General features: G+C 37.3%; 1 protein-coding gene across 2 annotated transcripts in view; it reads left to right on the top strand.

The window, feature by feature from the left end:
* Nucleotides 1-1,053: 1,053 nt before the first annotated feature.
* The window catches only part of LOC144447971 (cleavage and polyadenylation specificity factor subunit 6-like), a 31,894-nt gene continuing 19,558 nt past the window's right edge, over nucleotides 1,054-13,389 (top strand). For both annotated transcript variants that reach the window (XM_078138095.1, XM_078138094.1), the window contains exons 1-3: nucleotides 1,054-1,126; nucleotides 4,346-4,441; nucleotides 8,021-8,122. In XM_078138095.1, the coding sequence (XP_077994221.1) occupies nucleotides 1,064-1,126; nucleotides 4,346-4,441; nucleotides 8,021-8,122 (261 nt within the window). In that variant the 5' untranslated portion in view covers nucleotides 1,054-1,063. The remainder of the gene's footprint in view (nucleotides 1,127-4,345; nucleotides 4,442-8,020; nucleotides 8,123-13,389) is intronic.

The raw sequence follows: 13,389 nt of genomic DNA, 5'->3' as shown, positions 1-13,389 counted from the left end.
TCATATCTAGGCGATTTATTAATGATTAGATCCACCCGTCATTCCCTTCGGTCGCAATCCGGTGGCGTGGTGAGTTTGCATCAACCGATAGGGAACACTGCATACTATGGTGATCGGGCCTTTCTATATTTGCGGCCCACGCCTTTGGAATGCCCTGCCACCATGTCTTCGTTCTTCACACACTTTGAACAGTTTTAAATCTGCCTTGAAATGTCATCTTTTTAGATCCCATTATTATTAACTTTTAACTTTTTTTACATTTCAGTCTTTTAATTGTCATTCCGTGTCTTTGTATTTTTATCCTGTTTCATATCATGTTTATACTTGTGTATATGTACATTTTTAAATAATTTTATACTTTTGTTCAGCGCATTGAGATTGTTTTAATGCAATGCGCTCTAAGCTTATAAGAAATAAATATTATTATTTATGTCAGGTAGCATTTTAGTCTGTAAGGTACGCCGTGACGGTGCGCCCTCAAACATCGGCCAACCCCTAGTGTGGAGGAGGCCGGTGAGGGCGAAACGCCACGACGTATCTTACAGTCTAGTAGCATTTTAATTCATGTTTTAAAAATACTTGAATGGTGGGAGGAGTCATGTTTCAAGAGAAATGAGATAGAAGTAGGGCCACTGTTTAGCTAGGCTGAATCGGGGAGGGCCTCATTTTCCGCAACATGTCGCGCATGGATTATTACTCAAAGTTATCAAATGTATATTATAATAGTTTTTGACACCCATACTCCATAGAACTTTATACTATAGTAGTGGTAGTGGTATGAGCTACACCCCATAATTTTACTCTCGAGCTCTTCACATTCAGTATTTAAAAAAAAATAAAAAAATAAAAAATAAAAATAAACACACCCTCCAGATGAAAATTGTTCGTATCCATTTTTTTAATCAAAAGTGAGCCTTGTATATCATTGATATTTCATTTTTTCAAGATTTGTACCATACCACACTCGGGTAGTGTAGTGTCGTGTCGATGACATTCATTGTTCGCGCGAATGACGCAAAGCATCACGGGAGGTTACTTTGAGTTTAGGGGCGAGAGTAAATCAATGATGGCGGACGGCGTGGATATTGACCTGTACGCCGATGACTTAGAACAAGAATTTAATCAGGTAAAACGAATATTTTGATATATTTTCTAGTATGCTATGCATTCTTTGTGTTCTGTAGTATAGTATACAGTTATGTTATAGCTTGTAAATTAGGTGAAAATACTGATTATATTCTCGAAATTCATTGCGATGTCTGCACCATTTATGCACACGTACACATGCTGTGCAGCTAGCTCGCTAGCTAGTGACGCGTGGGTCCGGCCTGGCTTTGTTTAATCATAAATGAATGACCCGACAAACGCATTACTTACACTGCAGATTTTCTAGCAATTGTATAGATTCTAACGATACAATTTTCCCCGAGTTTGTAGAAGTGAAGAAAATACACTGTTTAGACCTGGATATGCCAATATTCGTTCCTGAAGTCCTTGTCGTGTGTTGCAGGGCCAGGGCGCCATCTTGTAGATCATGCGTGCACTGTTTATCAACAGAACACCAAAATATAGACTTGATCATGTTTTCGGTGATGATTCCGTGGTATTTCGAAGGAACACACTATCGGGCCTAAAATTGTACGATTTGTTCTTGCTAAGAGTAGACACCGACGACGCGATGTTCTGCCGAGTTTCATGAGTTTCCGGAGAGTATATCGATATTACAATGTGACTTTAGTGCTGTGTTTAAATGTGTGCATATTGTTCTCACATGCTTTCCAATGTGATAATGGCATAAACTAGTATGTGAACATTTCATAATCTTATTTATGAAATAAAATGATCTAGTAATTTATTTGATAACCAACTGCAGTACAAATGTACATGTATACTGCATATTAGCTCTGGATGTAGTCCTGCTTGCATACATGTATGTATGTAGCTGCTATAATTGTGACGGAATTGGGGTACCTCTAAACACTAAACACAAGGCTCCGTAATTAATGTTGGTGTTAGGAAATGTCAGAATTTTTGCCAGGTAAGACATAATTTAGCAGAAAAATCAGCCTACTTTGCAAGTCAGATCTGAATCACTTCGGTCTATTTGCATTTGCATTACAGGAATTGTATTTGATTTTGGTTAAACATTGGAAGGAAAATAGGCACAAAAAAGACAAAATCACAGCAAACGCTACAATTAATTATTGCAGCTACAAATGTAGCGAAGAGCCAGCCATGAAACTTACCAGAAATGCTGGTGACTAAAGAATTAACGCACACTGTAGTTAAATATCAGTAATAAATTGACTATTTTACCTTGCCATGGCTACAAAAGTCCCAGTTCGGAATATTGTGCCATTTGTAAAGTGGGACATTTGAAATTACAGCCGGAACTGGAAAAGTTCTGATTTCGGCACTTTTTATCTTACTAGCGACTGTTATCTTCAAAGAGATGTAAAAACGAGTGTAATTCGATCGATTACTAAAATTTGATCGTTGGGTACATAATTCAATTAATTGTTCTGTAGTTAGTGCAGGTGCATTTTGCTCTCGCACTCAAGAAAGGATTAGTACATTGCTCTTTGCAGGACAGTGTTGAGGGTCACGTCAGTAATCTAGACCCATGCACCATCTGCAAGCAGGACTACCATGTACAATAATTGAAGCTTTGTTTTTGTTTACAATGCTTTTTTTTGTATTTTTCTCTTACGGTGTTTGCAAACCAAACAAAGCTACAATTCTGTCAAGGAGCACGGCCAATCTAAAATCTCTTTGCTATTACTTCCTGAGTTTTCTCATAAAAAATACTAGTAGTCAATTCTGTAGCTTCAATACCAAAATTCACTACGTAAATACTCAAATTGGTTCTTTTTTATGTTCAAAATGGCAACAAATACTCCGAACCACTACACAGGAGTCCTACTTAGCAGTCTATTACAATATCATGCTAGAGCATGGAGCATGCGCAGTAATAGACAACCTGTCCGAAGAATTTAAAAAATTAGCTGAAACGTCAAGAATATAGTATGATTTCCATTAATCCAATCGAGAACAACTCAAGTATAGTCAGTGACGTAGGATATGCTTGACTTTCATTCAAAAAATAAAACGGTTTAAAAATATGTTCAGGATACTGAACACATTTTAGAGAGCTTACACATGGGGATCTGTATTGGTTGTAGCGTATTACCTGAGAGTTAAAGTACTGCAGTGTCCTACCCAGAGTGTTTTCACTTATCGGGCCCGATATCCTTTAATTTTTGTCGATACGTGATCAGTTGTCCCGATACGCAATCAGATTGCTTAGAGTTCGATAAATTGCATGTTGACATTGTTCATCTGTCACTCTGTCAGCTGACGCCATTGTTGTTTTCAATGTATACTCGCAACGTTTGTATTGATCCTTCACACATAAGCATAAGCGGCAAGTAAAACTAAAGAGTGTCTAATTAATTCAAACGACTATTCAACCCTCTACCACTACCAGACAGATTTCATTGAAGGTTGCCGTCAGTATTGTTTTCGATAGGAATAAAATGTGTAAACTTGCTAATGGTAGTGTGATTCACACTACGGTACAAGCTCTCGGTAAATCAAAGGCAACACCGGCCTATCCGTAATGTCAGTTCGGCCGTAGAAGCATGTCGGAACTGCCAGATTTTCACAACTATAAAATCAAACGAAGCCATGCCATTTTGCTATGAAGTATAAAGTTTGACAAACACATGAAGTTGGCATTCAGTGTTTAGTTAATTTTCTATGACTTAGTAACACCGACTATATATATGTATGTCTCAACCCAAGAGTGATTTGTGTAGTTGGTTTACTCCCATGTGCATTCTTCAATGTCATTAAAAGAGTTGAACAGACTAATGTACCTTTCGACATTTAGATTGAAATAAATTCAGCTTTCTGAAGAATAATAATCAAAAACACTGGTTTAAAAAACTTTTGAGTTTCTTATTGGTGCTAATATTTTGTTGTAAATAATAAATTGGCCTTCAACTTTCCTTTGGCCACATATTGTTTGATATTATGATGTACTTTGATTTTAAGTTACCCAGGAAATTGGAATATAACTATTTTGTCATGTAAATTTATGCTAATGAGTTGATATCCTATGGGGAGAACATTGTACTGCATCTAGTTTCCATACATCTACATGTAGTACATGTAAGTCTTACTTTCCTTCTCCGTCCTGCAAAGAGACAGAGAAATACATGCACCGTCTGCAAGCAGGACTAAGTTATAGTACATATTAAATGGACACCAATACAAGTAGTAAGTGGTAGGTACCTATATGTATGTAATAACAATATGTTTTGTATCTTGACTTTCTTTACAGGAAGGAGATTATAATGCCGGAAGTTCAGCCAATGTTGATCTCTATGATGATGTCATCACAGCACCAGCCAACAATGGACAAAACGCAGACGATGTCGTAAGTTATTTGTAAACAGACACCATAATAGATATTATATTATAGCATTACCAATTCCAGTGAATTTTGTGACATCATCGCTGTACATTACAGGGATCACCCTGGCTCCAGAGCTGCATGAGCCAATGTCCCATTTGGAGAAAATGAGTGAGACAATTTGAAAACTGTGTGGGACGGAAGTAAAAATATGGCAACTGTATGTGCGTCATGTGTATATTATACTGGTATACACTGTAACACACACACACACACACACATATATATATAATTGTGATCATAAGCCTATGGATTTCATATCAACTTTCATACTAGAATTTGCTACTGTACAAATAAACACAGTACATACACATCAACATATTAACTTCATGAAACATTTATTTCATAGGAAAATACCACGTCAACGGTCTATAACTCCTATACTTGTCTTGCATTGTACATCATTGTCCTTAAACTGTAGATTTCTGCGAAGGTAGCAGATCATTTCTCCCTTGTCCTTATCGTGACGCAAAAACGACCCATACATAGCCAGCCAATTATTTTGAAATTTCCGGTTTGTCTTGCGACCTACACCAGGACATACCCATTCTTCGTCCTCACTAGCGAATGTAGTCGAATCCAGATTAGTTCCCAGCGAAGGAGTAACTTTTGTACAATAGTCCAAGATAGAGCATTTGCGTTTCTTGGTCCCACTCGTACCAATCTGATATTTGATAGGCTGGTTTTCCTGTATTTACCTTTATTCCATCGTTATTGCGTCTTTTTCGTGAGTTTTTTTCCCCCGGGCGAATGCCAGTTTTTTTTCCCCCGGGGAAAAAAACTCACGAAAAAGACGCAATAACGATGGAATAAAGGTAAATACAGGAAAACCAGCCTATCTAATATCAGATTTTAATCAGATTGCACTCGTACTGGCACCCGACGTCTTTGAAAGCTCCATTACGTACACATGTACGTGTGACTAATCAGTAATGAACATTTACTGTATCAACTCCGTTGATTTGTCGATGAGCGCCTGCCTTCATGTCGGCAACCAATCATAGACACTGTTTGAAAGGGGCATGATGCAGATAAACCTTGCCGCCTGAGGGCAGCAAAAGACATGCGTAGTATGCGCCTTGTACGTTTGTAGTAAACAAAAGCTTAGATATGATGTCGCGTATCTATCACAGTGATGCGCTATTAGTATCGACGGTGCGATTTTGTGTCCCAATTGAGTTTTCTGGACGCGATATTTTTGTTTTTACAGCGCAAATAGCGCGTGATCGCGGCCCAGAGTGATCCCTGACATTATGACTGATAATGTACTGCGTTATTGGGCATCCTGGCCCCGGAACGAGCATAACAATACAAGCTTATTTGTTCTGTTTCTTCATACGACTGTGTATTTTTTCGAAATGTATGTTGTTACTTATGATTGTCATTTCCACTGTTTAAAAATACAACGCATTCATGAAACAAATTTGTGTTCACAACAGTTCATTGAAGTGTATATGTGTGTGTACGTGTACGTACATGTGTCGCTATGATTAGTATTTAGCTTCCGGGCCGAACATGGCAGACGATGTTCAGCACTGTGTATATTATACGTTGTTTTGCGTTTCTCGGTCTACAAATTCACTGGAATTGGCAAAACTATAAAATAAAAACAATAGTGTACGCCCTCCCAGTCCATAATGGACTCAAGCAAACTTTATACTCCATAATTTGCTCGGCTGTCGCCTCGCCCATTATGTAGTTCAAAGTTTGCTTTCATCCATTATGGGCTGGGAGGGCGTACATTATTGTTTAAATAATATAATGTTGGTTTGTGTATAACACTTTCCCACTCTGTGTTCAAAGTGTTGTACAATTATTACCCCTTACTCGGATCTATAGCGGCACAACGTCCCTTTATACATGTACTTCCTCAACTCCCTGGGGAGCATGAAGTCCATTGCAGCCTTTGTAAGTGCATAGGATTAAAGCATTCACATTGCAACCTCTACATACATGATACAGTAAAAGTGCTAATTATCTAAATGCAGGTTATTCAGATTGTTTGGTCACCTCAATGTGCTTTGTGTACCAGGGCTTGAAATTAACAGCGGCCCAGGGCAGCCAAATCTTCAGGCTAGACCAGAAGATTTTGGAAAGACCTGTCCAACTGGGCCGGTGTACATTTTGCTGCAATGTTAGCTCAGAATATTTCTATCATTTTCAAAATTATACTTAAAATTGGTACAAGGCATATTGCACTCCTCAAAAAACAAACAATGTTTTGAACAGTTTTTAGCTTTAAGTCCGTTGTATCATCAGGGAAATGACCGACTCTGTAATGGTAATGGGTCTTTCATGACCCATGACATGCATGACCTTGGAAGACATTCTTTGTTCATTGCTCATGTGCAATAAATCAAATTATCACAGCTTCATGCAGCATAGGCTCACGATGTTTGTTACAACTTACAAGCTTCAATTGTGTCAGGTTTTAGGCATGGATGTTATAAAAATTGTACAAAATGACTCAAAAAGAGCAGTGATAGCTGATCATTTAAATAGTTTCAGCATTGGAATGTTTGAATGTAAGGTTGTTAACAGGTCTATATTATCTATCTACATTGTATAGTTGACAGGTCTATATTATCTATCAACATTGTATAGTTGACAGGTCTATATTGTCTATCTAAATTGTATAGTTGACAGGTCTATATTATCTATCTACATTGTATAGTTGACAGGTCTATATTATCTATCTACGTTGTATAGTTGACAGGTCTATATTATCTATCTACATTGTATACTAGTAGTTGACAGGTCTGTATTATCTATCTACGTTGTATAGTTGACAGGTCTATATTATCTATCTACATTGTATACTAGTAGTTGACAGGTCTATATTATCTATCTACATTGTATACTAGTAGTTGACAGGTCTGTGTTATCTATCTACGTTGTATAGTTGACAGGTCTATATTATCTATCTACATTGTATAGTTGACAGGTCTATATTATCTATCTACATTGTATAGTTGACAGGTCTATATTATCTATCTACATTGTATAGTTGACAGGTCTGTATTATCTATCTACATTGTATAGTTGATAGGTCTATATTATCTATCTACATTGTATAGTTGTTAGGTCTATATTATCTATCTACATTGTATAGTTGACAGGTCTGTATTATCTATCTACATTGTATAGTTGATAGGTCTATATTATCTATCTACATTGTATAGTTGATAGGTCTATATTATCTATCTACGTTATATAAGGTCTAGTAAAACAGTCCACTTGGTAAATAATGAGGATGAACATCTTGTCTAAAATAGAGAGTTGGTTATTATCTACAGTGTCTTTGCTAAGGGCGGTAAGTAGGTAAAATCTACCAGGGTTTGCAAACAGAATTACCATGGACTCAATGGGGAAAACACTGCCATTTTAACCCATTTCTCCCTTTCTATTACCAGGGTTTCCCAACCTTAGCAAAAACCCTGATCTACATGTATCCAAGTTCAGTCCAGAAAACACAGGGAAAACAGTCCATATTTAAACTATTGTGGAGCAGACATAATTAATGTAAACTGTTTTCTATTTCAGTTTTCAAGTTCTATGTCAGAGCCAGTGAAAACATCGGTTTCAGCTGTCCCACAAGGAAGTACTGGTAAAAGGGTGTCACTATATGTTGGCAATCTGACCTGGGTAAGTCAAGTAAATTATAGATTGAAGATCTGTCGTCAGTTCATTCTTTTTTGTTTAAAAGAAAACTCCAGTCAGACTTATTTCTGCCTTCAGTACTCTTGTATCGATTAAGGTGTATTGTATTCATTTGTACATTTCATCGTAGTACATGTACTGTTACTTTTCTTTACTTGTTATTATTGTGCTCTTTCCATTTTTGTGTTTCTTTAGATTAGTTATTTCATTTGAAAGTGACAAATAAGCCCAATGAGCTGGGTTATGTATAACTTTCTGCTCTTTTTATTGTCAATTTGTAAATGTGTATTCACATGTCACTCTAATAAACAACTTTCACATGTATTAATTACTGCTATCAACTTAACGGAAAAGTCCAGTCAGACTTCTATCTGCCTTTAGCACACATGTATTGATTACTGCTATCAACTAAAAGGAAATGTCCAGTCAGACTTATTTCTACCTTTAGTACACATGTATTAATTACTGCTATCAACTTAATGGAAAAGTCCAGTCAGACTTATTTCTGTCTTTAGTACACTTGTATTGATTACTGCTATCAACTTAAAGGAAAAGTCCAGTCAGACTCTTTTCTGTTTTTGGTACACTTGTATTGATTACTGCTATCAACTTAAAGGTGATTCAAAATGCTCACATTCACTATCGCTAATTTGCTAGACGACATGTTTGTGAAATGCATTCTGGTTTTAAAACTTTTCAAAAGCGTCTGCAAACACCTTAAAATGACCCTTTTTCAGTCACTTCCCTTCGGATTTACTTCGAGAGTTTTCGGGTATTTCCGGTCCCACCTAGACCACGGGATTTTATGACGTCATAAAGAGACATGGATAGCACGTAGCCTATGGCGAGCGTAGTCACTCGGTGAACAAAACTCAACAGCATTGTGAAAAAATACATTGCTAGTGGTTGTAACAGACATCAGTAAACAAAAACTACACTCTACATGTCTTATTAACCAACATTTACCGATATTTACTCACACTTTCTGACTAATTGGCAGTGTCTGTGGGTATAAATGCTAAAATATGATCTCCCCATATTATGGCAAAATAAATCAAAAACGGCTAGACTAGATATATATAAACACTTGTAATGTCGCGTGTTTCACATTCATTGACTTTTATTTATCTGATTTTTTATTATTTGCCGACAAGAAGCATTACGATACCGTGATGACGTTTGACGGCATCCCCGGGCCAAGGACGGCATATTTTAGCCCAATCGTACTCGCGTCGCCTTTTGAACAGTGCATTTAACAACAAAGTAAGCATATTTCATCTCGAATAAATATACTAGCTATTAGAATACCAATGGGAAACTTCAAGAAGGCGTATCGGGACATGTGCCACACTATAATTGTTGGTCCCATAATACACTAATTGATTCGATTTGCTCCGAGCATATGGAAGTACGCTCCGAGTCATTGCATCATGTACATGTAAATGGAACTGTGACCGACCTAATTTTGTTGTCCATATATAAAATGAGACTGACCTGCAAATTTTTCACAGTTTTCGTTGTGGTCTTGTATTGTCACATGTTTGGCTTGTGAACACAAGTTTACATCTATTATTGTCTAGGGCGTAATACTCTAGTCCGAGTTTGAAACCCATATAAAACCTAAGAAACTCGCATTCGGATCGGACAGAACAGAAGTAGGTCTCATCGACTTGTTGGGGACTCGAATTATTGCTTGTTTTTATCACGGTATACAGGTGATTATTATATATCGGTAGAGGGGTAGTGTTGTCAAGTTTTGTGCAGTCACCGCGGCCGCGGCAGTAAGCTCATACTAGGCCGCCGATCAAAGCTGAAGCAGTGTATGTACAATGTACGTATGGAATCGGGAGAGCACAGCGCACATTCGTGTCGGGTTAAATTTATCCACGTGTTGATGTAATCCATATTTATCAATCACATATATTGTAAAATTCTTCAAGTCGTACAGAAATAACGTCTCTAACTTCAAAACAAACCCTGAGAAACGGGACCGGACGTGGCTAGCCAAGTATCTAGTTGCAGGCTTTCTTTCATAACCATGTGCTGGGGTCACGACTGTGATTGCCGACGTCAATATTGTCCAATCGTATTTGATATCATGAACACATCGCGATATTTGATTTGTTGGTTTCCTAAACTGTACACTTCGAATACCATGATTCGTTACAGAATTCTTCTAATGAATAGGCATGTTGCATTGTTGCATTAAATTAAGTGATATCGCAACAAGGGAAACCATACAAGTTTTCTTCCAGACAAGTTGCTAAAGTCATGTAAATGACAACACTAAACTCACGAAATTTCCTCAATTCTTTACAATTTTATTGCTGATGATATGGCAATCTAATAGCTAGTATATTTATTCAAGATAAATATGTTTACTTTGTTGCTAAATGCGCCGTTCAAAAGGCGACATCAGTGAGTATAGTCGAGTATAGTGGGCTATAATATGCTGTCGACGCCATGCCTGTCGAAGATATTGTAATGCTTCTCCTCGGCAAATAATAAAAAAAATCAGATAAATAAATTGAAACACGCGAGCGACATTACAAGTGTTTACGTATATCTACACTGTAGTCTAGCCGTTTTGATTTATTTTGCCATAATATGGGGAGATCATATTTTAGCATTTATACCCACAGACACTGCCAATTAGTGAGAAAGTGTGAGTAAATATCGGTAAATGTTGGTTAATAAGACATGTAGAGTGTAGTTTTTGTTTACTGATGTCTGTTACAACCATTAGCAATGTATTTTTTCACAATGCTGTTGAGTTTTGTTCACCTAGTGACTATGCTCGCCATAGGCTACGTGCTATCCATGTCTCTTTATGACGTCATAAAATCCCGTGGTCTAGGTGGGACCGGAAATACCCGAAAACTCTCGAAGTAAATCCGAAGGGAAGTGACTGAAAAAGGGTCATTTTAAGGTGTTTGCAGACGCTTTTGAAAAGTTTTAAAACCAGAATGCATTTCACAAACATGTCGTCTAGCAAATTAGCGATAGTGAATGTGAGCATTTTGAATCACCTTTAAAGGAAAAGTCCAGTCAGACTTATTTCTGTTTTTGGTACACTTCACCTTGTATTGATTACTGCTATCAACTTAACCCTTTCACCACCAATGGCCTCATGGGATTGTGTGTTGTCCACCAGCCCCCTCACTAACATAATGTGAGAGTGAGTGTGGTGTAATCAAACTGATATAAAAATACTTAGAGTTGCTTATTTTTTAAAAATAAGGTATCATTTGAATGGAAAATAAATGTTCTACATCATAGTAGCAAATACATAAATTCAAATATCACACACATAACCGAAATATGGATTAATGTAATAAAATATTAATAAAACAAGCATAGGTTGTTTATTTATTGACATATCACAAATAAACAAAATATTTATATTACAAACAAAATTCAAATTACCAACATTTATGTTCCTACAAAACTTCTGTATACTGGTTAAATGGTCAAAATCGGCGAAAATTTGTCAGAAAATGTTATTTTTAGTCGTAATAAATTTGAACGAAAATAATTAACGGCTCACTAATCCGATTACGACGCAATAGTCAGCCCCACACCGGCAATCAAAGGGACAAAAATATCTAAAGTCGTCGCCCCAATACCTTCAGAAAAATCAGTTTGTGTAATTATATATCATTATTTGACAGAACAACAAAAAATTATCACCAAATTTATCCTCAAAATCAGTAAAAAATGCCCCCAAGTTGGTAGTTTACGAGTCCGAATCGGGACGCCAACGTGACGCTTTTCGCCGACATGTTTACCCACAAGAGCAAATCTGCAGTCGGGACTTTGAAGTTACGTTGCGATAATCTGATCCTTCCATATACTGCATCGAGTTCACGCAGCCATCTCCTTGTATAAAACATCGTATTCATAGTCAAAATTGAGTGGAAATTTCTACGAACAGCACCTTTATTTACATTGCAAACGATGTTAGGGGAGACAGATTTTGCCTCAGCGATGTTGAAATTTGAATTTTACATTGAAAAACTCGCGTAAAAAATCCGATCGGAAAATCGCCCATATCACGAGTAAGTTTCCCTCCACTGACCTCTACACACTGAGCTAATACAAATACAAGTCATTATTGAGCCGTAACAAAAAGAAATAAAACCAAAATAATCCACTATATAGCCCAAAATTACCCATTAGAACGTTAGCATAGGCGTCGGCACGGTCACAAGATTGCGTAAATTTGAACGACATTCAAAAATTCAACCGTAAACTGCCGTCGGCAGCTCACACGGCCTTAGCGGGAATTTGATGCTTACATACAAGTACAATGTGTTCCCATAGCTAAACACTTGTATTCAACGATGTATTTCAAGTCAAATTCTGTCGAAATATCCAAAGATAGTGACATAATTTATATCGTAGGCCATGTTATGAGAGCCGTTAATTACTTCCGCCATGTTGAAATTCGATTTCGTGAGCGAAAAACGCACAAAAAATTACGGTCGCTCGTCATTTGGATCGTACTCGAGATACCGTTCACTGTCATGCTTTCAAAATGGCTGTGTAGATAAACAAGGCTAATACGCATGTGTGGAACTAGTTATGGCAGCAATTTTTGCAGCAATAGCTGCCGTTAAACGGCATAACGGCGAGGTAGGTGAATGAACTTTGGCGTTCCCGCAATAGCGGGAATTGGTGGGCGCCCTAGAGCGTTCCCGCAATAGCGGGAATTGGTGGTGAAAGGGTTAAAGGAAAAGTCCAGTCAGACTTATTTCTGTTTTTCTTACACATGTATTGATTACTGCTAATCAACTTAAATACATGTTGAGTAATAAAATAGTGCTTATTCAACTTTGAAATCTTGTAATGAAGCCCTACTGCACTTGACATGTGTTCAGTAATTTTGGATATTTCCTGCAAGGGATTATGGGAAAACCTCATGTGATGACATCACCTTCATCACAGTTTCTTGTCATGACAAATACAAAGATAATCTGTAAGGTACCAGTATGTCGTTTTGAGGGCTCTCACACATTGATCCACCCCTTTCTTGGAGTGCTGTGATACGACATATCTATCACAGTCCAATACAATGTATGTCATGTAATATTGCATGTCCATGAAATAGTAAATTTCGTGATAAGTACACCACAGTCTAGCACGTAAGATATAACATATCATGCCACTCCTGAGGGAGTTGGCCAGTGTGTGAGGGCGCCCTGTCATGGCATACTCTACAGACTTACCCTGTTCAAGATCATTCTACTGTA

This window comes from Glandiceps talaboti, chromosome 17, assembly GCF_964340395.1.
Source record: "Glandiceps talaboti chromosome 17, keGlaTala1.1, whole genome shotgun sequence".
In the NCBI taxonomy this organism is placed as follows: domain Eukaryota; kingdom Metazoa; phylum Hemichordata; class Enteropneusta; family Spengelidae; genus Glandiceps; species Glandiceps talaboti.
Note: the sequence above shows the minus strand (reverse complement) of the source record. Positions and strands in the feature narration are given on the sequence as shown.